Raw genomic sequence first — 26,451 nt, forward strand, 5'->3', positions numbered from 1 at the left:
ACAATCTGCTAACGTTTCATGAATGCCGGTGACTAGAGTGGTTTCCCATTGTCTGTTCCACCAGCAAAATGAAAATTCTAATTCTAATCCAAATTTAGTACCAATTCTATAGGCCATTGGGGGTGCTTACCAAATTGTGATTTTTTCTTAAAGTAGTGATATTGTGATTGTTCTAAATGTTTTTGGGGCAAAGACCCCCTTTTTGGATGTGTGCGCAATCTTGGCGCTAATGCTAAACTTCATTTTTTTTGGGTGGGGTGCGGGTAAAGGACCGTAAATAGGATTTTCCCTTCCCCACAATTTTCCGTGTTTCACGTCTCGCCATTCTGTCCCGCAGGCAACCAAACAGCGGCTAATGACTGGGGAAGCTTTTTTTAATAAGACTTCAGAAGACCTTGTCTAGATATTCTTAGTTTGTTTCCAAGGTAGCACTGTGAGATATCACACTTGAACGTTATGTAAGAGGTGAGATACGACAAAGTGATTAAAGGGTAAAGAAATAATCGAGAGTTTCTTTTTTTTTTTTTTTTTCCTGCTGTTTGCCTCAAACGCTGTGTTTAAACAACGTTCTAAAAATCTTTACAAGCCCGCGCTGGGGCTGCTGTGTACATACTTGTTAAATACATCCAAACGATTGATGTCGGACAAGCTATTTTTGTAATTGGGGGGGGTTAAAAAAAATTGTGTCAAATGTTTTTTTTTTCTTGAGATATGTCATATAGAGAGAATCTCTGTGACAGCAGTTGCACTTTTGTTGAAATGCTTTGCTTGGTAGGAAATGTTTGCTGTCCTAAATTATTAAAAGATAAATAAAATGCCTTCTCAGAGAAACCGGTGTACGTGTTTTAGTGCTGAAGGAGGTTTGTAGAATGGTCCTCTTCTTTATTTCTTCCCCCATCTTCCTCCTTTTTTCATTCTACTTCACTGAAAGCTACTTTCCTATATTGCTTCCCACCCTTCCTCTTTAGTTTTATTCCTTCCCTTGTTTTTTATCCTACCCGTTTGTTCCTTCTTCTATCTGTCCCTCTATTCTCCTTTCCTTCTTTCTATTCATCTTTCTACACCCCTTTCTTTCTCCATTTTTCTCTTTTCTCTACTTTCTCCCTCATCCCTCTTGTTCCTCACTGTTTCCTTCTTCCATCAATTACGTCCCTTCCTCCTTCCATCCATTTCACCATCCCTACTTTACTCTTTCATCCAACTCTCTCTTGTTTTACTTCCCTTCGTCCTTCCCTCCATTCTTCTTTCCTTACTTTCTTTCTGCCTCTCCACTTTCTTTTATTCTTTGCTTTCTCCCTCTATTCCTTCCTTTATTACTCCATTCTTTGTTCCCTACTTGCATCTCTTTCTCAATCCATTCATTCTTCCTTCATCCATATTTTCCTCTTGCACTGCTCCATTTCCTTCATTGCTTCCTCTTTCCTTCCCACTTCCATTCTTCCTTATTCTTCCTTTACTTCCACCTTCTCGTTTTCCTCCTTCCTTACAACTTCCTGCCTTCCTGCTATCCCTTTATAACTCTCCACTCCTTTTTTGCCTTCTTTCTATTTCATTTTCTTTTGTCAATTCTTCTTTCTTCCCTCCTGCTTTACTTCCACCTTGCCGTTTTCCTCCTTCCTTACTACTTCCTTCCTGGCTCCCTCTATCCCTCTATTGCTCTCCTCTTCCTACCTTCCTTCTTCCATCCTCCATCCATCTATTCAGCGCTCCCTCCCCTCTTCTTCCTTCTTTCTATTATTCCATCTTCTCTTCTTCTTTCTCCCATCTTTTCTTTTTCATTTCCTCCTGTCCATTCTTCTTTTTTCCCTCCAGCTTTACTTCCACCTTCCGTTTTTCCTCTCTTCTTACAACTCCCTTGTATCCTTTTCCTGTTCTTCCTTCTTCCATCCATCCATCCCTCCTTCTCTCTTCTTCCTATTCCATCTTTTCTTCTTCTTTCCCCCAGTCTTACTTTTTCATTTCCTCCTGTCCATTCAGCGCTGGAATGTGGGGGTGATCTGTCAGTATGAAACAGGTTGGAATGATACGGACAGCTCTCCTACACACCACAGCACAATTATCACAAAGCGGCCAGAAAATTGACAGCTAAGGTCACCGAACAGGACAAGATGTGACACATTGGTAGTTACAGTGAATGTTCAGGTGGACACAAACATACGGCCAGACAAAGCCGGTGGGATGAAAAATACATTGTGAAAATCTCTATACAAATTGACCTGACCAGATAGTCGTCATCATATTGTATCTCACAATCAAGAGGACAGATAGAGAAAAACACAATGTCATGTAAAAGATCACAAACCCAGAACCAATTTATTATTAATGAGATTCTGGGTTTCAAGTGGCTCCTTGCTTAACCAACAAAGGAAGCAAGCTGCTGATTATTACGTGTATCCAGATTCTGGCCAGGTGATATTATAAAGCCCAGCTGAAGGCGGCCCCTCTCTATCCTCGAAACGTGTTGGAGTTTTCCTCAGAACATTGCAATATAATAAAACATATCCAGACCTGTAAAATTGTCACCTTTTATATACTTGAAGCATCTTTTACAACAGGGGTGTCAAACTCTGGCCCGCGTTCCAAATCTGGCCCCCAAGGTCCTTTTTTTTTTTTGGCCCCCGGAAGAATTCAGAAAATGAACTACATCTTGCCTACCCGCCCACGTTACCACCTCACATCATCATTTTCAATACATGCAATACATAGACATTATTCCTGTACACCCATCATGTGACACAAAGCCTAGGCAATGATCACATGGTGCCTGACTACCAGGGACATTGTGTTTGTTTCAATCCATTAGAGACTGCATAGAGTAATATTTAGTGTCAGACAAACTTGTGATGTGTGAGGATGAACAACACACAGCCTGCATAGATAGATAGAAAAGTCTGTGTAGAGGGGTTTGTTTTTGGGGTTTTGTTAGTTATGGATGATGTGGTAAGCTTCCTCAATTTTTTCAAAAAAGTTTGGCTCCTGACTTGGTCTAAGTTTTTAAATTCCGCCCTCCGTGTATTTGAGTTTGACACCCTTGTTTTACAAGGATCTAAGTTATGATCACATCTTACCAGAAAGCTATATAGACATTTCAAGCACCTCCAAGCCCAAAACCAAAGTTAGGGGTTCCACTCCCTGTTTACCCCTCCATTCTGTTTAAGTCCCTGTAACCATTTTCACTGGAACAGAATGTGATCAGAAATGTATGAGACAAGAGGGAATTGCCCTTTCTTTGTAAGGATTTTCTTTCACTTCCTGTTGAGTTTCTATCACAGGCAGGGATATGGAGATATGGAAGGAAATGGATATACATTAAATCAATATTTTAGAATCCTGCTTGTATAAACCAGGCAGGGACAAGATAATTTTGGTCCCAGGACTACCAAAGTGCCCCCCCTTTCCCTATGTGCTGCTTCAGCAACATAGGTTCCAGGTCCGGCCCTTTTAGCACCACTCCCTTGCTGAAATGCCCAAGATGGCTGCTCCTCTGTCTACTTCCCAGCCCAGGTCTATGTATAAATGTCTGCCTGCAGTATTATCCTTCCATACATCCCTGCACAGAGGTCAGAATGCGTTTATATGACATTAATCACTACTGCCAATTAAAATGTTTTCGTGCACTGGGGGCTGTAAGGGAAGCAGTATTGGCAATATATAAAAGAGGAATTCTAATGGGAGATACCCAACACAAAGCTGCATCAGTAAATAGAAGAATCACATGACCTGCTGCACAGCATTATAAAGAGTTATGTGTATATGTAAGCCATGTTGTGATCATTTCTTTCCATCTGACATTGCCAGAATTTCATCTTCTTTAAGTGGCCCCAATCTGGGTGAACTCATTATTCCTGGTTCTGGTTTATTGGGCCTGAAGTGGTTAAGCTGCCCCGAGCTAGCGAGCTTTCCGCTGAGCCCTCTATTTTGGGCAAGGGTGAAATCAGGTTGCACACAGCAGAGACGTGACCTGGGCTGCTTTTACACGTCTCCTAAATGTCACCTCACGCGCTGGAAACACTACGCCAACATCAATCAAACATACCTTTCATTACACCTAAACATAGAGCCAGACGGGGACCCCTCACCCTTACACCGGGGGGCCGGTACCTTAATGTAGGATGTTTGTTGCTGAACCGTCCCCGGGCCATGGTGCTGCTGCCTCGGTGCCACAATATTATTTTTAATATTATTGTCATTATTAATAATAATAATAATAATAATAAACAGGATTTTTATAGCGCCAACATAATATGCAGCGCTGTACAATTAAATAAATTAATGAAGTCTCTTTGTCCTTTTAGTCTCTTTTGAAGTCTCTTTTTCTTTTTTTAAGCAATGATCTATTGAGAGATCACAGAAAAGAAAAACATTATTTTTTAAATTATTTTTTCATTATATGCACTCACTATGCCCTATCTGCCTATTCTTTGCTTTAGACCGGATTCCCGATAGAGATAGCACGGCCACGTACAGCCTCCACCAGTGACAATGAAGGAGTACAATAAGGAGACACATGCCATCCAATAACAAGAACAGCAAGGATCTCCATGGCAGGATCACCAGGTATTCTTTAAATGAGAGTGGCAGATTTAAACAATTTACATTAACACATGAAAGTGATTTTTGTGATTTGGTATTAAAAACCCAAAATCCATCAATCATACATTTCATTATACTTCTATACAGACTTTAGTACAGACGCCTCCCATTCTTACCAATGGGGCACCATATTATAGGAGGTTAATTCAACTTTCTGGATACACATACATTGATGGCTCGGGTGCATTGGTGTGTTGACTATCTACATGAAAAACTCATAGACCTCCTTTTGTATCATGGGAAAGAAGTATTTTCCTAGTTAATATCTGTTCATCCAAAGCCACAAGAGGACACAAAGTGGCACAAAAATTTCCTTTTTACCATTGCATACTTATGGTATACCCATCATACCCCACTCTAGACAAACCCATCCCCAGGCATCTTGTAGTGATTGCTGTGTATTTCCCTTTTGTACCGCAACTGCAAGGACTTCATTTGACTTTTTATCCAATAGTTTCAGGTGGTCAGGTTTCCCCCCATCGAGTGCTATGGTTTCATCTACTGGCCCTTATAGCACTATTGTGTCCTATGCTGTCATAGGGGGCAGTGGGAGAAACCACAGCATGTGGAGGGGGTGCAAGTATCTGACACTACCATAATGCAAAATTCTTCAGGCAGCAGTGTCTGTTTGAAGGAGTAAAGTTGCCAACTTTTTGGAAAGTTTTGGCAAACTTTGCACTGGTTTATTAAATTTTTGAAGAATTTATTAAAGTGACATCATCATTGGCTATTTGATAGCTGCATAACTATTGGTAGTGATTATATTCCACCATTGGAATTTAAGAGAGATTTGAGCTCAGGATAATGAGCAATGTCCTGATGACTCTCCCATTACCCTGCTTTCAACATACCTGACGTGCAATAGAATTCATAAGACAGGTAAGTGCAATAGGATGTTGTCACTGGGAAGTTTTTGCAATGTGCAGCGTGATTACTTACATCATGAGCACCTCCACATATGCAATGGCAAGTTACAAATGTAAATCTGAAATTACTTTTAGGATAAATCTTGGGTATAAACTAACTATAATAACAATGAGCACAGGGAATTATGGCATCAGCTGGGCAGTCAGGTATTGGTGATATATGTGTGAATTATCCCTGGGTACTGGGCTATGCCAACATCCAGGGGATTCTAAATACAGGTCTTTCCTAAAAGTGAAATTACAATTTGTGGGAATTTATCGCCCCCTGGTGATAGATTATAGTATTACATATTTTAAAAGACTGTGCAAAGGGTACCACCTAGTGGTTTGGAAGCATATTACACTATACAATGTTACAATAACATTTATACAGCAAAAGTAGCTTTATCATAAAGTATTTATTTTTAATGATTTTTTCAGAGTTGAAATACACTGGTCAACAACATTTTTTACTAATCAATGACCCTTAGTGCCTAAACTGTGAACTTACACTGTATATCAACCATTCTCTATTGTTTTAATAGAAGAGAGGTAAATACATTTAAACACTACCTGCAAATATTGCTTGATCCCATGGGGACCATATCTCGTCAAACTTCTCCAGGAGATTATAAAGTCTTACAGATAATTGTTTCATCAGCTGAATGTCTCCTACACGTGTTACCAGTTCTGAAAAAGATGATGGGCAAATGGGCTTCCAATGTTATAAGGCAGCGGGCTGCAGTAAGAATATGCACCATAAGCACTTTCTTTTGTTTAGATCAGGGGTGCCCACACTTTTTTGCCTTGCAAGCAACTTTTAAAATGACCAAGTCAAAATGATCTACCAACAATAAAAACTTGGACTTAATAACTCCTGTTCGCGGTAGAGTTTGAATTTGAAAGGCAGGGATTACGATCTACTCGCATTGCCTTTGCAATTTACTGGTAGATCCTGATGTGAATAAGTTTCACCGCTTTGGTGAAAGCCAAAAATGAAATTGTTTTATCGCATTTCTCTCTTCTTATTCTTCCTGGGTTATTTTTATATCAGTCTGGCATTTTGCTAGTGCCCTTGTCACTACTGGCACTGTACAAATGCATTGGGTGCTACCTGCAGCTCACTCGGGGTGCACATAGATTGGTAATGGGTGGGGCTACTGGATACACTGGAGCTCTAGAGCTGAGATTTATATTATAGGTGACTGCTTTAAATTGTTGCTGCTATTCTGACGTAATATTTAAAATGGCTCATAAGCTTCAGGCCCCATTTAACCTATGGGCCTGATTTATTAAACCTCTCCGATACTGGAGAAGATAGACTATCATGGGAGAACCTGGGGGATCGAGCAAACTTGGAATAGATCTGGCCTAGTATTGAAAACATTTTCCAGCTAATAGCAAATTACTTTTTAGGAAATCCATTTCAGGGTCAATGTGATGCATTGTTTCCTGTGTATGCATAGCCTGTAACCATTAGTAAGATAGTCCATTCAATTTCAATTCTCTCTATCCATTCTCTATTTTTTAAAATGCAGAATTTCACAACATAAATGCATTGTATTGTAATACCTAGTATGGGTGCCATTTAGGAAAATACTACTACAAAAGACCACATTGTGTGTAACATGCTGTGGTAATGCATGATAAAATGATTATTACTGCACTGTGTGTTAATGGGCTCTAAATGTAACACTGGAAACTGTGATCACAGCAAGAGGACTTTATTTTGGCCACAGTGGACATCATACAGGTACAGGGTCATAATTAATAGTTATTAAAGCTTGTTTAAAGTAGAATGCCAGCTTTAGAAGATCTGTAAATAGACTGATGAATGTAAACTCTTGTCTTTTCTTTTGCAGCTCTCGGCAGTTTAACACCATTGTGTCCACTTACAAGTCCTTAGCCCCTGAAAGGCATGCAGTGACCCCAACTTGTCTGTGTTGGAGAAAGGTGACCCTCTTTATACACTTTATGCTGTATATATCAGAAATATACGCACGGCTCCAAGACTTTTCTAGAGCTGCCCGACTCTCTGGAATGGCCTTCCTCGTCCTATTTTGCTTGCTTTTACTTTAAAAGAGCACTCAAAACCCATTTTGTCAAACCTGCCTTCTTCTGTCTCCTAAAACCCTCACTACTTCTCACCACTACATATCTCCCCTCCTATTGTGAGATACTTCCCCTAGATTGTAAGCTCTTCAGTGCAGGGTTCCTTTTCTCATTCTGTGTCACTGTCTGTATTCGTCTGCCCTATTTAATGTACAGCTCTGTGTAATATGTTGGCGCTATATAATCTTGTTTATTAATAATATTAATAATAAATCTTTTCTGTATCCGGCTTCCTTCATTTTTCTGATGTTCTCCCTTTGCAGTCCAGCTATCGGCCCCCGAAGGCCACTGTGATGTAATATTCTGCTTCAGTGTTGGCCAGACCAATTGGGTTTTGGACAGCAGGACCAGAGAATGTCCTAATTTCTGAACATATTGTGTTTAGGAAAGTTTTTACCTATAATTCTGGGTGAGCTGTGTAATGGATTGAAGAGATGCAGTTGACAGTGAAGGGCATTTTTTTTGGCTAGTTGGCTGGTTGTGGGGATTGAACCCAGTTGATATTGACAGTCATCTATTTTACCATTTTATCTTGGGTGAATGCACTACACTAATGTAAGTGTGACCAGATCCAGAGATGTGAAAGAAAGGAGGTCACATATCTCTAACAAACAAAAGAATTAGGCTCTAGCCCCCACCAGCAAATGGACCGGGGGGGGGGGGGGGGGGGGGGGGGGGGGGGTTGGTAGGTATCAGTATTGGGGTTGTTTGTTCTTTTACAAAAATCTGTCACTTTGTCCATTCAGGTTTCCTTTTAGAGGAAATTTTTTCAAAAGAAGTTGAGATATATTTTACAGTATGTAACAAGTTTTTTAAAACATTTTATCATTATGTGGAACTTATTATGTCTAAAGATTTCATGTAAATGTATAAACAAGAAAGCTACAAGTTTGTTACACATGCTATCCTTCCTGTTACAGTAGTCACAAGTTAACTTAGGTCCATATCCTGTAATCAGTTGATAATACTGTTTGGTCTAAAGAACCCTTTAGAATAGGAATTTATTGATCTTTATATTATAAAATATAGGAAGAACGTGAAACAGAAGTATTTTTGCAATGAGAAATAAATACAAAAAAAAAAAATAGACAAAAACAAGTTTGTTTTTTTCCCCAGTTGGTGAGGGAATATATTGTATGCAACAAATCAATGCAATTTCTGCATTTCATAGCAATAAGTAACAATGTGTGGGTAAGATCAGAAAATAGATAATTACATATTATACAGAGTTTTTTTTATATATATCTTGCATTGAAGCAAAAGCTGTGCCAGAGCTTATATCATTCACAGTTTCCGAGCGTATCCAGAGTATATACAGTAAATCGCTTCATCCAATCAGAAAGCACAAAAGTCCATTCATCTCTCATTTATTTTTATATATAAAAACGCACACACACCTATGCTTGATACAGCTCCTTCAGTTAGTGTGCTTGTGATAAAAAAAATAAAACAAACGGTCCTAATAAATAAAGCAGCCCAAAGAGCAATGGCGATGTTCAAAATGGGATGCCCCCAGCTGCCATTCAAAAGAACCTGTTAGATGCCCTGGTGTGGAGTTTTGGGTAGGCGCAACCAATCTTAAGCTCTCAGTGGTAATTTCTAGTGCCAAATCCCAAACCAGATCAGTGCTGGATTCAAAGCCGGACTTCACAGGCACCAACCAACACAACCAATTCCAGCAGATATGGCATTGATACATTAAAATATATTTTTGCAGTGGTGGGGAAGTTGTCTATTTGAGTATACAAGCAGCCACAGAAAGTGATTTTGGGTTAGCATGCCAATGGGGTTGCCTTGTGCACAAGTTAGGTGCCTAAAAACAAATTAAGATTTCCATCTTTCTTCTCCTCTCTTGATAACTAAAAACAGTCAGCAATATTTCAACCCCCCATATGAAAATGTTATATATAAGTCTTAAAAGAGTACATTATACAGGTGGCAAAGGATGGCATATTTACTAAGGCAGTGCATAAGAGCAGAGCACACAGTCAATAAACCAATACCACCCAAATTACATTTCCGCTCACTGGATTCTGTTTGGCTGCTCTGGGGTTCTGCATTTTGAAAAGCTTCTATTTCTTCTTAGTGGTTATTGCATACAAAAAAATCCTAACATGGTTAGATTTTTTTTTTCACAATCACAGCAATGCATTAATTTTACTCATGGCTAAATGTATAAAAAATAATTTTGTTTTTAACTGATTCATTGTAAATGTTTATATGGTGACGTCCTTCTGAAGCCAATTAGGCAGTGCCATAATATTTTAGCCTATTTCTTGTACAAACCCACTGCCTAGGTGTGCATAATACACAGGTGCAAAACTTCCCTGCAGCATATCACTCGGGGACTATTTTGCTGAGTCCCCTGTGCTGAGTTCCTGTGTCTTCATCAAGAGACTTCCTTGATTTTGTTTTTATTACAGAGACAGGAAGAGTTGGGAACACAAAGGTGGGGATACCCAAAATTCCCAGAAGACAGATTTGGAAAGAATGGCAAGGAGATCTTGCAGTGGGAGTACTCAAGATATAAGAAGCCAGACACTAACTCCAGCCATTGGGTTCTATAGCTTAAACTGTATATAGCTGTATGATAAATAGGACTTGTAGAGCCCGGGTTACAGCATTCATTCATGGTTTACCTAGCCTGGGGATTATGTCTTTTCCTGAAGTAGGATATGACTGAACCGAAGCATTATGCAGAACTTTAAGCTGCTGTCAAAACACTTTCTAATCGCCAAAGTTGTCATTAACAAGTATATGCTTCAAACATTTGGCGGTTCTTTCTTTAAAAAATGTATCTTATATTTGTTATTGCTTGGCAAACATCACTTACATTTTTCTAAAGGGACCGTTCACTATGGATGAAAAAGGGGACCTTTCTGTGTAACAACACGAGCAAGGCCACACTTCTCTTTCACCCTCCATTAACCAACAACTTTCCTCTGCAGTATAGTCCACTTGGTGATCTAGGTGTTTTTTCATCAAGAATAACACTTATACAATTAAAATGGACTTGCTAGAATGTGGCCTTACACCCACAGTGCCTCTAAGATTGTGACTAACTATGTGGAAGATGAAACCTGTGGGTCCTGCAGGTGGAAGACAAATTCAACACAAAGAGTAATACTAATTTAACTGAATATTACAAAAGAAACTGGGAATGATTGACAACTTTATTATTTTGGTACGTCTTGTGGTGTCAATGGTTATCCTTGCCTTTTAAGCAAAAGGATACAATAAATATAGGTATATAGATAATAATTTCTTATTAACACAGAGAAGTGATTGATTGCTGTGTAACAGGTCCTCTTGGAATGAAAAAGATATTGGAATGTCCTAGTCAGATCCCATCTCTGTTGATCATCAGGACAAAAGGGGGGGTTAAGTCCCCATAAAAGAAAGACAGCAAAAGAAAAAAAAAAGTCAGGGAAGCGGTCACCCCCTAATCTATCCAAAAAAAAAAACAAAAAGTTGTAACTGAAAAGTTCAGGCTTCAGTTAAATACAAATGTTTTGTCTTCAGCTGGCTGCGGACATGTACACTATGATTTGTGTCTTTTTTACAACAAAAATTTACTTTTCTACTCCCCAAATAACTCAATCCTTTTTTTTTTACATCACCTTCTATCAGCTTAGGTGCTTCCAATTTTCTTTGGCTTAATCACAGACTATAGGTGGGATAAAAGAAATTAAAAAAATGCTCAAATATAATCTCATTTATTTTTCTTAGGAGCTCAGTGACCTTTGTGTTCAAATGACAAATAATACTATTTAATTTTTTGCTCCATGAAGACTGCCATAAATAAGTCCCACCGGAGCCTTTGTAGTAACACTGCTGTGGCTGAATATCAAAGACAAGTAAAATAAAATGAAATACAGGACATGAAACATGACAAATACATTATCTTTCCATCTGTGTGTGATATACAAAATTACTAAGTGGAAAAATAGATAAGCATATATATTTATATATAATATCACTTTCATCATTCATGTACACCAGTGACCTCACTGGCATCAGCTTACACAATCTCCCACGCAAATTTTGTAAGAAATAATACTTAGAAAAAAAAGTATTTTTGTAGTAAGTTAGGCTATAAATGTGTTGCTGATGATAGCATTGTCCTATTGGCTTGTAATCGCTGACTTATGCTCCATCAAGCTTTCTTGGAAAGTCTCCAGATTCTTCTAGCCAAGGTGGCAGGATTTAAAGAGTGTGACCGAAAGTAAGACTGGAGCCATATTGTTCAGCCGTGTGGCTAAATTATAAACCGTCCTCTGGCCGTGCCAAGCCGGAATGCTGCGCAGTTATACATAGATTCCCTCTGGGTTGAATCCTGATGACAAGGCATTCTGGAGAATGCGCAGGTTGCTCGGAAGTTGCCTGGAAAAGCCTGGCCTTTTTAGGGACCCCGACTGAAAGGTTGGCTCTGAAAGAAGGAAAAAAAAAAAAGATATATGGAATTAAAATCATGGTTAAGCAAGAAGATCAAATACTATTTGCTTTAGGAGGTATCGGTGGTGAACAAAGATGGCTGCAGGCCAACAGCAAAAACAATTCTGTTGCAGTGATTAATGCTATTGCTGGGCCACTGTAATGCAGGACAAGTTTCAGCTTTCATCAGGATTGTGGTGGAATTAACAGGTATTAAACTAGCTGAAATTAAAAACAGTTTTATTACATTTGAAGTGTCACATGCTTGAACTGAACCATGTTTTAACAAGCCTGAATCTGCCCGATATAGCTAGTTCTTCCTAAAAGCTGAAATCGTCAAACATTTGATAGGAGAAAAGCTGTATTCCTCTCTGATTCCATTTATGTTGCCTATCTGTTGGCCTCTGCCAAATCAGATCATACTTCTCCCACTGAACAGGGGATGGCAGGCTGGAATTAGTACTAAGTGCATGGTTGAGAAAGTCAAAGAAAATGAATCCTTAGCAATAGTGACTCCAGATAGAGAGCTGCACCAGTGTAGATTACCTGGCTTAAAGTTAGCACTTGTCAGTTTCTCTTCAAACACTAGGTTCAAATTCAGGGACATCTCTGAAGCATTACATTCAGCACGTACCTTTTTCTGGCTGGGGAAATTCAATTTCGCTCGGCTCTGCTGGAAGCACTGTGACCTTGGTGCCGGTTTGCTGGATGAACTGCTGAAGATTGACCTGGCGGAGTTCTTTGGTCAGCTGTTCCAGTTCCTGCTCACGCTCCTAAAAAGGAGAACACAAAGTCTGTGTCATGTACCAAGTCTACAGAAAGACAACACTTTATTAGATTTAGTTCGATTTCAGCCACCGATTTTCAAGCAGAGGATGAATATGAAATACGAGCACAGTTAGATATAATATCCCACCTCATGAATGAAAATGCCAGACAGGACCTGCAAGAATTCTATTAGTGAGAATTAGATTAATTAAAGGAAAAAAAAACAACTTTTAGTGATTGTAGTTGGATCTTTTTAAAAATGGTAATGGAAGACAAGTCTGACATCACAGGCTGCCTAGAAGCTAAACTTTGAACATGATACCTCTTTGAACAGCAGGTGTATAAAATTTTTGACAAATGTTCCTACACAACGTACTAAACTAGGAGACCTGCTGCTTATTAGTTTCTCATGTAGCCATCAAAGATTAAAAAAAAAAAAATCACAATGTTTACTTAACTGTCTGCTGCTTGACTTACAAAGCATAAGCCTGCAAGCTAGGAAAGCATAACTAATCCATTGTTCTCAGCCCTGGTATTAAGATCCCAGGTCTTGACCCCCAGTGAAATCTATGTGTCCGTCTTGACTTACCAAGAGCCGCTTTGCTGCTTGTCCCAGAGACCTCTCCACCGCTTTGCTGCCATTTTCCAGCCGCTGGCATTCTTGATTTTGGATGTCAAAGTCTCCTTTGATCTTCTCAATTTTCCCCCTGATGATTTCTTCATTGATTTGGGACTCTTGCACCTCCCTTTGCAGTTTTTCTGCTTCAATACCACTTTCAATGGTGTGGATTTTGTTTTGGTAGTCCTTTATTTGGTTCTCACAATGGAGCATCCTTTGGGTCATCTCTTGCAGCTGCTCCTTTAGCTGCTTCTCATTTTCCACCTCAATCTGAAGCTCATTTTCCCAGAATTCTTCTTCTTCAATCTCAACCTCGTTACGTTTAACCTTTAGCTCTAATTTGCCAAGTTCCTCCTCCAAACTCGACTTGTATTTCTGTTCCCAATATCGGATCTCGGCCTCACTGGCTTCCATTTGCTTCTCTAGAGACTGAAGTTTCTCTGTCTGTAGATGTATTAGCTTTTTTAGTTCCTCTGCTGTGGTCTTACAGCTATTAAGAACTTTTTGCTTGAATTCAGACTCCTTTCCTTTGCCAAAAATGTCCATGAGTCCTTTGGCCCCACCGCTAAATGTCAGCGATTTCCTCTTTGGCTCTCTCCTTTTGATGGAGCGGTCATTCTGTGGCCGCAGTTTGGCAAGTGGGGGCAAGCTTTGCCTGTACAAAGTCCGTTCAGGTACATGAGATATAGTGTCCGAGGTGGGCCTTTCGCTGAGAGATGGCCCTGTGCGGCGCAAAATTAGCTGAACATCGCTGGCATACTGACCCCACTTGTTTATGGAAATCACTGGGTTTTCATGAGGTGCCAAATGTCTTTCTGTGTCTCTCCATTTCTCTATAAGAGTGTATCTGCCTGTGCGACCTGGAAAAACACAAAGACAAAAGGGTTACAAACAGGCATAAAAATATAAAAATTAACTGTAATATGCATTTAAGACCACAATTGTATTTATTTTAGTATTATAGGGAAGAGATAAATGCCATCAGGTTTTATTTATTGTCAATATACATGAAGAGGAGATTCACCCCAAGTAATTCATAATGTGTTGCATATAAAAGAACAAAGCAATACCTTGATATACCTTTATACTGGCCAATATTGATCAGTATTTTCTCCAGAATTTTTTTTCTGTGTGGGAAGAAACTGTAGGTGGGTGGCAGCCCCTGTATTGTGACCCAGCTCTTCAGTAACCACCCAAAAATAGCCGGGTGGTTACTGAAAAGTGCCGGGTGGTGCGCCCAGCTAAAAGGTACCGGGGAGAACATTGTCACTGGATTATACAATGTCAATAAGACATCACCTTGACTTTGGCTAAGCTTAGACAGGCAGAAATCCCGTCAGATCCCAGCAGATTTCTAACAAAACAGGAAACAAACCATCATTCATTTTACTAATCACAGTGAAAAGGGGGTAAATGCGGCTGTGTAACCCACAGCTGGCTGTAAAATCTTAGATGAAATTGAATAACTGTTATAATAAAAATGTCATTTGAAGCAGTATGTCACTGGCATTATTACAGAAGTTTGTTTTTACCTATTTGTTCCACTTTAATAATTGAAAAGTGTTCATATTGACCTCCTAACTTGTAGCCCAAAATTACATTGTATATGGAGCCAGCTTGAAGTGGGATTTTGGGTGAAACATGGTAGTTATGTATTTAGGTTTGCAGTCCTGGCTTAATTCCCACCAAAAACCTGCATAATGTATGTCTGCATGTTCTACTTATGTTTATGTGTGTTTCTTACATGAGCTCTATCTTACCACACTAAAAAAGTTATTAAGATCCTACTCCAAAATTGCACTAGATATGTCATAGTTGAAAGGAGTTAACATTATAGTCTCCCAAGCATACCCCGCTGGCATTTCTAATAACACAAGTAAATCACAGGTTTCATCCAGACAGTAGGAGACAGTTCAGGAAACCATAATAATCTGTATATATTCTTTATAAAACAGCCTCAGCCACCACAACTAAAAACATATGGGTAGGGTAGCCAACTTCCACCTAAACTGGCCTTAGGGTGTATGTCTGTGCACATAGGAGTGTGATGGGAACACTGAAGTGTAAACTCCTTCCACTGATATGAGAAAGAAAATGCAAACACCAGTACAACACAAAAATTCCAGGAAAACTGGAAGACAGGAGAACACTAATGATAGGGGAACCCAGGACCTGTACTGTAATGACTTAAACATTTTAGGCTGTACATGTGGTCTTCTATTCACCATACTGGGTAATATTTAATTTATTTATTAAAGCTTTACTGCAATTATGTAATGCAGATAGGTGAACCATCAACAGATGGCGCCGTTTAGCTACTTAAAAAAAAAAAACACTTCTAGGGGGTATTGGAATCTATTAGAATGACATTTCTGAAATTTGTGTATGTAATCCCTAAAACACATTTTTATCCTAAATTACTGCTTTTTATGAAACAGTAACGGTCCTGGTAATAAGTGCTTCCCCATAACAACTGAAATAAGTGATAATCATAATCAGTGATAAATTTGCACTGCACTAGTATCTCCTTCCTGGTGATAGCAATACAATAAATAGGAAACCTCACTCCATGTTTCCTCTGGTCAGGTATGGGGCTGTTATTGTTGTGTTATCTTAGGATCACCACCACCATAACACTGTTGGAAGCAATTTAATGATCCTGTTTTGCTTTACTGAATGCTCCCCAATAAGGAATAAAAACTTTTAAAAGGGTCCATACTAGCTAATGGGGAAAAAAATAAAAAATAATATATATATATATATATATATATATATATATATATATATATATATTTGTTAAGATAAGGACTTGGGTTTCTTTTAGATAAAGAGAAACATGATTCTCACCCAAGACAGGGAGGCTGTTGTTTTGCATGTTTAAAAACACGGAAGCGTCATGTTGCATCCCACATATTGCGCGTGGGAAATATTGGCACCGTATGTAATGGGCCTGCCGTCAGCAGTGAAGGAAAAAAAAAAAGAAAAGTGTTGGTGCTAAAACAACAGAGCTCGTTAATTAAGCTATTCTAATGGAAACAGGGAGGAATATTTTCAAACAAAGCTACACAGATAACCTAAAGGAAACTTTTCATGTGGATATCGTAGACTTGTCCTGAAGATGCCATGTTCTCGGCTGTTCCTATGCTATGAGCCAGACCCAGAACTGCTGTACAGATAAGGATAGTAGCTATTCTTCTCTAGTATGGATACTGGTTATCAGTGAGATCAGTGTTCTCTGTACAGCACTGCAGAACATGTCAGAGCTATAAAAATGTAAAATAATATGAGGGCATTAAGAGTGTGCGCTCCTCTGGACCAAAGTCTTATGTATCTTGTTCAGTGCTCCCTGTACAGCACCGTAGAATATGTCAGAGTTATATAAATACATAGTAGTGTAAGTTCCTTAGGTGCAGAGATTGAAGACATTGGGCCTGATTTAATTAAGCTCTCCAAGGCTGGAGAGGATATACTTTAATCAGTGAAGCTGGGTGATCCAGCAAACCTGGAATAGATTTATTCAAAGTAATTTGCTAATTGCTAGCAAATATTTTGAATCCTGAATCATATCCATTCCAGGTTTGCTGGATCACCCAGCTTTACTGATGAAAGTGAATCTTCTTCAGCCTTGGAGAGCTTTAATAAATCAGGCCCATAGGCTCAGTGTTCTCTGTACTGCACTGCAGAGTATGTCAGCACTATATATATGTATATTTGATAGTGTGCGACTGTGTTGGAGACATTAACGTGTAAGCTCCTTTGGTGCAGACTGACATGAGTGGCTTTGTGTTCTCCATAATTAGTGCCAGCACAATATATATGAATATGTTAATAATGTATCTCCAGGGGCTGAGTACAGCAGGATCTCTAGAAGTCGGCAGGTTCTTAGCAGGGCTCATTCTTCGTCCTGAACACCCCCTACCTCTACTTTTGCAGGAATTTCTGTAATTGTTTTAGAAAGATCAGACTTCAGTCATCCCCCACTGAGACCGCAATAATCCTCCAAAAGAACGCCTGCTAAATTAAGCAAAACATGGGCTTCAGAGGGGGAGTCAAAGGTCAGCAAAGCTTGATTATGGCCTAAAATAGGCAGAACCCCTCCATAGAGGAGGGCAAGGGGTGATGTGGGGCTGTTGTATATGGGGCAAACATACAATCACATGGTGACACCTAATTTTATTGCTCTGATAACATATTTAGGTTCTGACCTACATAGGCCTTGTTTGTATTCAGCCTGCGAATACAGAAAGCCAAAACTTTTCTTTTTCAGTTTTCGATAGCACGGGCAATGACACAATTCAGTTTTTAAAATTTGTGTTCCAATGGCTTCTCACTTCTTGTCAGTTAGGAAGGAAATCTCCCCATTGAGGACAAACACAGGAAAAGAACTGTAAAGCACATGTAAACCTAATCACTAAAATCTTATAAAGCTTTAACATGGCAATGTTGTTACAATCATGGGACCATGCAAGTTTTGAGAAGTTGGAATGGACAAGCCCACAAGCTGTATCCCCCTATTGGGTCAACACTGCTGTATTTCTATCCCTAAAGAGACCCTGGCATTAACTTTGAAAATGGCCGATAATAGCTAATTTATATTGCTCATTTGCATTGTTTTACCATTATGTTTATTTGCAATGTACTGCTTAATATGCCAAAAAGTCCCAACTCTAGGAATAGTCAAACACCAAGTGCAGATCCCCTTCTCCTATGCAATTGCCGACTGTGTTAGTCCAACTACCTACATAACTTTTTATGTAGTTGGAATAGGAGGAGAATACTGGAGGATGGAGGAGAATACTGGAGGATGGAGGAGGAGGATGGAGGAGAATACTGGAGGATGGAGGAGGAGGATGGAGGAGAATACTGGAGGATGGAGGAGGAGGATGGAGGAGAATACTGGAGGATGGAGGAGGAGGATGGAGGAGAATACTGGAGGATGGAGGAGAATACTGGAGGAGGAGAAAGGAGGAGGGAGGGAGGAGAAAGGAGGAGGGAGGGAGGAGAAAGGAGGAAGGAGGGAGGAGGAAGGAGGGAGGAGAAAGGAGGAAGGAGGGAGGAGAAAGGAGGAAGGAGGGAGGAGGGAGGAGGAGGAGGAGGAGGATACTGTAGAGTATTACTTGAGTGAGACTTCTAATTCTGCTAGGGCTATGGACATCATACCCAAGATGGGGGCACCCAACGTCAGATTCAAGGCTTTTGCAGGCTATAACATGCAAAAAGTTTATTAAATGCACATATAATCTAATGGAAAGTTTGTTGTTGAAATGAACAATCTAATGATAGGGTCTCTTTCCTCAAGAAAAAAAGTTGGCAAAGCTGCTGAACCTGCTCCAATGGGATCAGATTCTGGCTATTCAGTGTACCTTCAGAAAAATGGTGTAAATGCCACATACATTTCAAGGGATGGATCTTATTCTGCAATTCACATGGCTTTGGTGGGGGAGGCAGACTAAAGATTGTGTTAAATAACCCCCCCCCCTCCGAACTGGGGTTATCGTATTGATCATCATCAGTAACTTCACGGTTTGCAAATTAGCACCGTACAATCCCCAGCACTGCCGTCCATAACACAATCCCAGCCACCAATACCCTTTTCATCTACCTTGCTAATGTTTGAGTGCATTTATTCCCAGGCTGGTTCACAATGCCGTAGAAGGGCCAGAGGTTCAGGGATGAATTGATCTTTCTCTATTAAAGCCTCCCAGGTGACCCTTGGATGTTTTTTGATGCATTTGTAAAGTTGTCAGGCTTGGCTGTGATTGCAACTTCAAAAAAAAAAAAAAAAAGAGTACAGGAAACCAACTAATCAGATTGTTACATTTTTCTAGCAAAGCTGGAAGGAGTCAAGGACATCTGGCAGAATCCATTTGTTAAAGAACTAGAGCTGGTGTGCGTAGTATATGAATATAATTACAAAGCATATTAAAGCAAAAAAGTGTGGAAGTTTTGTTTTCTTTTTATTAAAAAGCAGCCACAGCCTAAGGTTATAAAGCCCATCTCCTGCCAACATGCTGCATAGATGGTCCTTTGCTCTCAATGTGGAATCAGGGGTCTCTCTACAGAGGTCAAACCCTCCCTCCCCCTGCTGAATCAGACTTCTAGATCGGCAATCTGCTAAGCTCATCCACCCTACTGATTGAGGAGCTCTCGTGTAACATTTCTACGCATTTATTACGTCTTAAAGAGGTCACAGTACTTCCCTTTAAAATGTCTTCATCTACTTTTCTGCAGTTTAAACACACGGGAAGAGGAGACTGAGGAAATATTTCCTCCTGCCTGCAGCAGACTTATAACATCTCAGCCAAGGCAATGTCACTGGACTGAAAATGAAGAATGACTTTTTTGTTAAAGAGATTTTATTAAAAATAATACTGCTGTAAATTGTCATGTTGATCCTAAAACGTTCACTTGTTGGGTCCACTTTAAAAAAAGAGACAAGATTCTTAAAATGCATAATGCGTACATGCTGAATCATTTGATTTTCTTGCAGCGACTACAGAATCGAGAAGTAGTTTTACTCAGCAAAGTCCTTGCAGGAACAGAACTTAATTAATTGTATTGTAGCCATGCAAGAAAGTGTTTCATTTCTGAATGGAGACAGCTGTGTGACAGCGGGACCGCGCAGTCTATTTAAAGGCTGTGTGCTCATCTCTCTTAATCATTAGACACAGGAAATTGTGGCGAGGCGGCCTGGATAATGATGTCCTGTGTGTGCGCATTTTCAAAGCACTGGAGTTTGAAATAAAGGAGAACGCTTCCTGCAGTTTAATGGATGGAGGCCGCAACAAAAAGGCTAAACAAATGCTATTAGAGCTACCTACTGCTAACAAAAACCAACCGCCTCTGTCTGGCCTTCCATGTTTGACACACAGATCTGCATATGGAAAGGTTCTGTTTAACTGTTTATAGTGGTCTTAAAGGACCACTCCACCCAAATCTCAGTGTTTGATGGAGACTTAAACCCACTGACAGTCTCTTCTAACTTCCAAAGTTTGTAAACCTGATGTGCACATAAGGGGGGCTCCCACCCACCCTCCAGGATTTATTGTACATTATGGAGAATGTAATACGAGGTGCCGGGACACAATACATGAGTGAGGATATCAAAATCACCCAGGTGGACAGTACAGTCAGAAATTATGGAAGGGAGGCCTACCTGCTGGAGTATGAAAGATGTATATGAAGCCAAGGACTTACTAAGCCCACCATCTCTAGCATTAAAATATCATGTTTGGGTGGACAGACACTAAGTTTCTGTAAAGCAGATTACAGCCAAAGTTAGGCATTAGGCAATTACCCAAAAAAGCTGTTCCCCCATCAAACAAGAGAATATCACATGGGCTCCACATATAGCTTTTCACAACTCTGTTTATCCTTCATGTCTGTGGATACAATTCGTGCTCCATTCAAAATGTCTTCCTTTGTAGCCACCCTACTGTGCTGTACAGAGCTTAGACTACATATGCAGCCACCCCCATCGATGATACACAATGCAAGGAATCATGGGACATGGAGTTTTCTTCCAGGCAGGAAGCTGACATCTACCAGCAGCATCTACACAGATTGACTGCATAAATTAACATTTTTAACATTTTTTTTTACAAGTGAGAACATAGTTTTTATTATATAAACTTCTTGACTGTGTGCTTGTTACTTTTAATAAATTCCTAATGTAAGGACAATAAATTTAGATTTTCCTTAATAAGCAAGTGGTTTCTTGCCACAAGAAATCCAGGACTGTCACATATACCTTATATCATTGCTCAACCTGGTGAATTGGGGTATGTATAGTGCAAGGTTTTATTCGGTCCTAAGAAGCATTGTGTGGATAGAAATATTTGTGTTGATGTTGCCAATAACAAGAGATTTGGTGTTTGTTTAGATTTTTTAATTTGCTCAAGAAACATTGACACTTGGTTGGTTTTGGATATAATAATAACAAAAGCACTGTGGGAATATTTATAGTAAAATTTTATCCAAATTAATGCTTTTGTTTCAGATTTGGATGGCCTGATGATGATTAGAACCTCTTTCAGGTTTTTATCACTGTCTATAGACCCAATTTGGAGATCCGCTCTTGCTAAATTATAAGAAAAAAGGGATGTTCCCTATAATATATATATATACATATATATATATATACATATATATATATATATATATATATATATATATATATATATATATATATATACACACATACATACACATATATACACACACACACACATACATATACACACACACACTCCCTAACCCTCAACTCTAATTGTGTCCTTCTTCTACCCAATCTGTACAGAGCTAGAGGTCACATTGCAGCCAAACCTGTGCTGTGATGCACCTTTGGTTAAGGGTGCAATATACTTAAACAGATTAACTATGTTTTCTATTCCAACAATGTGATCAATCATTTGTACACAATTACAGGAACTCTCCAGAAATAGTCAGTCTCAGAACCTACAAAATAAAAGCAGGTCAGGAATTGTTATGCATGTTGCTGCAATCTCTGCAATATATACTGTGCTATATATTCTGGGAGAGTCACTTGGCCTGCAGACCCAGGAGGAAATGATATGTTTATTGTCGCCAGTGTTCCCAACAAGTGATGTATTCATGACTCAGGCAGATTTTGGAGTCCGTCTTTTTGAGTGTTGCGGTTTTGAATGAGAACATTATGCACAAAAAAACATCTGTTACTCGATGTGAATGTGGTAACAGTTATGGCGCTTGCAGGACCAATCAGATCCTAGAAGCATCCTTTTAAAATAAGTTAACCGTTATTCTTCACCGGTTTTTACTAAGCACAAATCGGGGTGTCACGTCAGCGGAAATTAGTTTATTTACACCGATATGACAAAATGTCATGTGATGACTCGCTTCTGGTGATCTCATTGCGAGCACTACAGGTGAACTGTGTCTTGTGTCCTAAGAAGGGAAGGAAACTGAACATCAGGATCGCTGCCAAATGTAATGTAAGCAAACTAAACTCAAGCAACGGCTCTTCCAGTTCATTTTATAAACCGCTCAGTGATATGATTCAGATTGAAACTTCCTAACAGGGTACAGCGTGTGCTGCAGAAAACAAGCGATCAGCACGTCTCCATATGACATCACCACCGAACTGTGTCTGGTGCCACTTTCATTATTCTAGTATGTGAAATACCATCAACTTTAATATGAAGATGGAAATACTCTGACACCATTTCATCACAGGTTGAGCATGTTCAGAATAAATGCAATGGATATACATGACTGTGGTCTCCAATGCAGGATCATGGTCCAGGTATAAGGTGATGACCCTGGGTGATGCCTAAAGATGGCACCATGCTTCTGGAGGAAATGTAATACAGTGGCTTTCATTAGGGTTCTACTTTTGAAAATTCTCTTTGATGGGCTGCCCAGTTTCAAAGTCACTGACTGTGAAAAAAGCATACAGAAAATAATTAAAAAACTTCAACTATGTCCATCTCATTGGGGAGATTTCACTTCTTGCAATGGAGAGAAAAGCTCTCCAAAGTGAGAGAAATCAGTCTTTAGTGGTCACCAAGCCAAGTGACAAAACTGAATATTCCCCTCACCTCCCCTTTTAGTGGCAACCGTTGGATTTTCATCTTCACCTGCCCTGGTGATAATGTCACTCTGTTGGCTCTACTTAGTGCTATTGGAACTATGTAGAAGCCATCAGACCATCAGTGAGCTGAAGGAACCACCTAGGAGAGCAGTGTGTTGTGCTAAGGCATTATTATTTTAGTAATTAGGTTGGATTATACTTTAAAGCTAAACTCTGATAAAAATCAAATGTCAGCCTTGCGGTAGGGCTACCCCCATACACATCCCTATTCTCCCACCTGTTTGACCCTTGCTCCTTTAGGCTTCGTACTCTAATTCCACCAGGTCCCAGTTTTGCCATTCAGCCAACAGCAAAATAAGGACACTTCGATTCCAATGTGTTAGAAAAAAAAGAGTGCCGACTGCCAGGAAGTGACAGATAATGTAAGTAAAAGTGCAGTAGGGCAACCCCACTGTATGGTACCCCTAATTTTAACTAGACTTTAGCTTTAATTTAACCATGTCCTAGTTGTAGAAGGCACACAAGTTTCACAAGCTTATCACTAAAGAACTACAACCCCCAGCATATCCCCAAGAGCCTCTATGTGGCAGGATAATATGGGACTTTTAGTTACTCCCCTCACAAAGCACGCCACTTTCACACTAATTGGACCTTGAATGCTCTGCTCTTGCAGACTTTGGAGGAGATCACAAGGGAACGGGCTCACATCTGCTACTACAAAGCTTGGTGCTGGAAATGTGCACGCCATCTGGTTTCCCTGCCACTGGGCGGACTCCTCCAAATACATTTTACCAGACAAAATAGAGAATTACAATCACAGTTAGCATAGCTCCAGATCCAGAGGTTTAACTATGATCACAGCAGTCTGCAGCCGAACGTTAACCCCCTGCTCCCGGTGCTCATGGGGACATAAGTAGGGAGCAAAGGTAGACAATGACTGGACTGGAGAACCCCTGCAGTGCATAGATAAGCGTTCTTATTTTGGATAGCGGGGCAGAGTTAAGCTACATACACACTTCCAATTATTATCGTTGGAAAACGAACGACGAACGTTCATGCACGATATATATGAACGATCGTATAGCACCGATGCTGCACATAGAGTTAACGACACGATCGTTCGTAGATATTGTACACACAATAGATACGATCGTTTGAGCGATAGAGGAACTATGTGCACGACAGGAAAGTGAACGGACGTTCGTTCATCACGCATGCTCTGACCATGGACGATCAACGAACGACCGTACACACGAACGATGTTCAACGATCGTCGCCCAATCCGATCCGTCGGTCCGGTCGTTCGTTTCCAGCGACTTTCCTCGTTCGTCGGCGTCGTTGGTTACTTTTTTACGAACGATTTTTTGCCCAATCGATCGTTCGTCGTTCGATTGGAACGATAAAAATTGGAAGTGTGTACGCACCTTTAGAACACCTGAAAGAAAATGCTCCCACTTGCCTGCAGCAGATTCACCACATGACATATGTCTAGACAAAGTAATTGATCTGGAACTTTTTATGGAGCTTTTCTAAAAACCAACAAATGTTGATCCATTTTGAAAGCTTGAAAAAAAAAGTGGCAAGGTGGGTCTTAAAGTATTGGAGCCAGAGGGTATGCATTGCAGCCAAGAAGTTTGCACCATTAGGTGTAAAAAACATGTACAGACTTCTGCAGGTGGATTTGGTTGTGCTGGTATTTTCTGTACCTTGTACCACTTTAAATATTTCCCAAATTTTATTTCTGCCCCAATCTTCACCCAAACATTTTCATAAAATTCAGACTCACCGATGGCTTGTGCCAAGGCAATGACAACTTCCTGGCAAGTAGTCGCCTCTGTCACTCCACACACGATGCGCTGGACCCCATCCACCCACACTTTGAGCTCCATGCTGAGGCTCGGAGGGGTCACACTGGTGTCACTCCTTTCCAATGTCACGTCATGTTCAGAACTCTACAGACAGAAAAAGGAGCCGACTCTGAAAAGATAAATAAATAAGATCAGTTTCGCCGACATCAGACTGTTTAAAACATTTACCTTTAAAAAAATAAAAACTTCTTCTGAAGAACAGACGGGTCCCATGTGACTGAGCCTGACCTGCTGCATTTCTGGCTAAAGGGCCATGGAAAAGGAAGGGGGAGATGTCAGCTGTGAGTGATGTATTTATTTTATTAGGGAAATCAACATATTTAAAAGGCCATTGACCCACAGCCTGATGTGATGCTTTACTTGGAAAACATTTTTGGGCAAAATTATTCTTTAAATGATAGAACACAATGTACCAATGTTGTTTATATCATTATCAATCAAAAGCTGTTTAGATTGCACTTGTTAAATAACATCAACAAAAAATAAAAACATTGTAAAATTTATTACAACAAGGACACACATTATTACAATAATATAGTTCTGTGTTCATTAATGCATCATTTTTTCTATTGCAAGTAGTGTAATGACCCGCGTTGGACTTGATTTCAGCATCTTTACAGCAAATCTCAGATAGAAAGAGCGGTGGGAAGAACTGGGAGCCAATCAGGTGTGTAGCATTCAAATATTATGGCAAGTTAACAGAAGGAGAGGGAAGTATGTGTAAAGGAATCCCCTATTAGGTCTTCAGTAGCTCATTGTCCATTAAGAAGGCTGCGTATAGAGAATACACCAGTGTACTCCCGAACTGTAACTGGGAAAGTGCCATCATTCTTTGGGTTGTGTTGTGTGAGGGTCCGGGTGTAAGAACCATGAAGAGGGGCTAAAGAAACATATTTCACCCAGGAAATACTGAAAACACTGGCAGATTTAGAGAGTAAGTAGAATACATCTTTTATTGTAGGAAATGGCCGTGAAGATTTTTGACTACAACTAGCGCTGTGATAGGACAACTCATCAATTCATTTTATTGGGCTGTCAGCATACCACAACACTGGTATAGAGCACCTGATGATTTTCTTCTCCACGGTTATTTACATCCATTGTAATAGTGCACAAAAACACAAGTGCACTGCAGTTTGCTGCTGGGGTGCATTGTAGTGTCATTTTAAATTAATTCGGTATCAAGCAGAATGCACACAAAGTTTTCCTTGGGAAAACAGTACGATTCTATAATATACACATACTAGGAGGTTTACAGCCAGGTACATCGTGCACAAAGGAGTACCTGGCTTACTTTACTAACTTGTTAATACAGTAGTTATTATATATACTTTACCGGGGTATTTAGCCATTTGGTGGACATGGCGAACCAACTCTGACTATGCCTATACAAATATTGAAATACTCAGTTCAAATTTGTTTGTGTAAATATTAATTTCTATTTAAAGACTTTTTATGATCCAGGATGATATAAGCCACCTCGGTCATCATATATACAAGCAGCACATCTTAGAATTGCTGCATGGTAATAATGCGTTACTGCATACATAATCCCTTCCTGTTCAAACAAAAATCAACATA

The 26,451-nt window shown here is 39.7% G+C and overlaps 1 protein-coding gene and 1 long non-coding RNA gene across 2 annotated transcripts; one reads left to right on the forward strand and one right to left on the reverse strand.

The window, feature by feature from the left end:
- The first annotated feature begins 4,218 nt into the window (after positions 1-4,218).
- On the forward strand, positions 4,219-7,839 carry LOC140324973 (uncharacterized). The gene is made up of 2 exons (XR_011919609.1): positions 4,219-4,557; positions 7,361-7,839. It is a non-coding gene; the product is annotated as an uncharacterized lncRNA (long non-coding RNA).
- An 870-nt stretch (positions 7,840-8,709) lies between these two features.
- Positions 8,710-26,227, reverse strand: RASSF8 (Ras association domain family member 8). The gene is made up of 4 exons (XM_072400138.1): positions 24,789-26,227; positions 13,402-14,291; positions 12,679-12,817; positions 8,710-12,039 (listed from the first exon to the last, which is right to left on the reverse strand). The coding sequence occupies exons 1-4, from the start codon at positions 24,889-24,891 to the stop codon at positions 11,918-11,920; spliced, it is 1,254 nt and encodes a 417-aa protein (XP_072256239.1). The 5' UTR covers positions 24,892-26,227; the 3' UTR covers positions 8,710-11,917.
- Positions 26,228-26,451: the final 224 nt, after the last annotated feature.

Source organism: Pyxicephalus adspersus, chromosome 2 (genome assembly GCF_032062135.1).
Source record: "Pyxicephalus adspersus chromosome 2, UCB_Pads_2.0, whole genome shotgun sequence".
NCBI lineage: Eukaryota > Metazoa > Chordata > Amphibia > Anura > Pyxicephalidae > Pyxicephalus > Pyxicephalus adspersus.

What these genes read in the sequence shown, in the direction of transcription:
- RASSF8 (XM_072400138.1), bottom strand. Translation starts at nt 24,891, where the DNA reads ATGGAGCTCAAAGTGTGGGTGGATGGGGTCCAGCGCATCGTGTGTGGA. An exon ending in AAGCAGCAAAGCGGCTCTTG is followed by an intron (nt 12,818 to 13,401) that starts GTAAGTCAAGAC and finishes TCTCCTTTTTAG; the next exon opens with GAGCGTGAGCAGGAACTGGA. An exon ending in ATTTCCCCAGCCAGAAAAAG is followed by an intron (nt 12,040 to 12,678) that starts GTACGTGCTGAA and finishes TCCTTCTTTCAG; the next exon opens with AGCCAACCTTTCAGTCGGGG.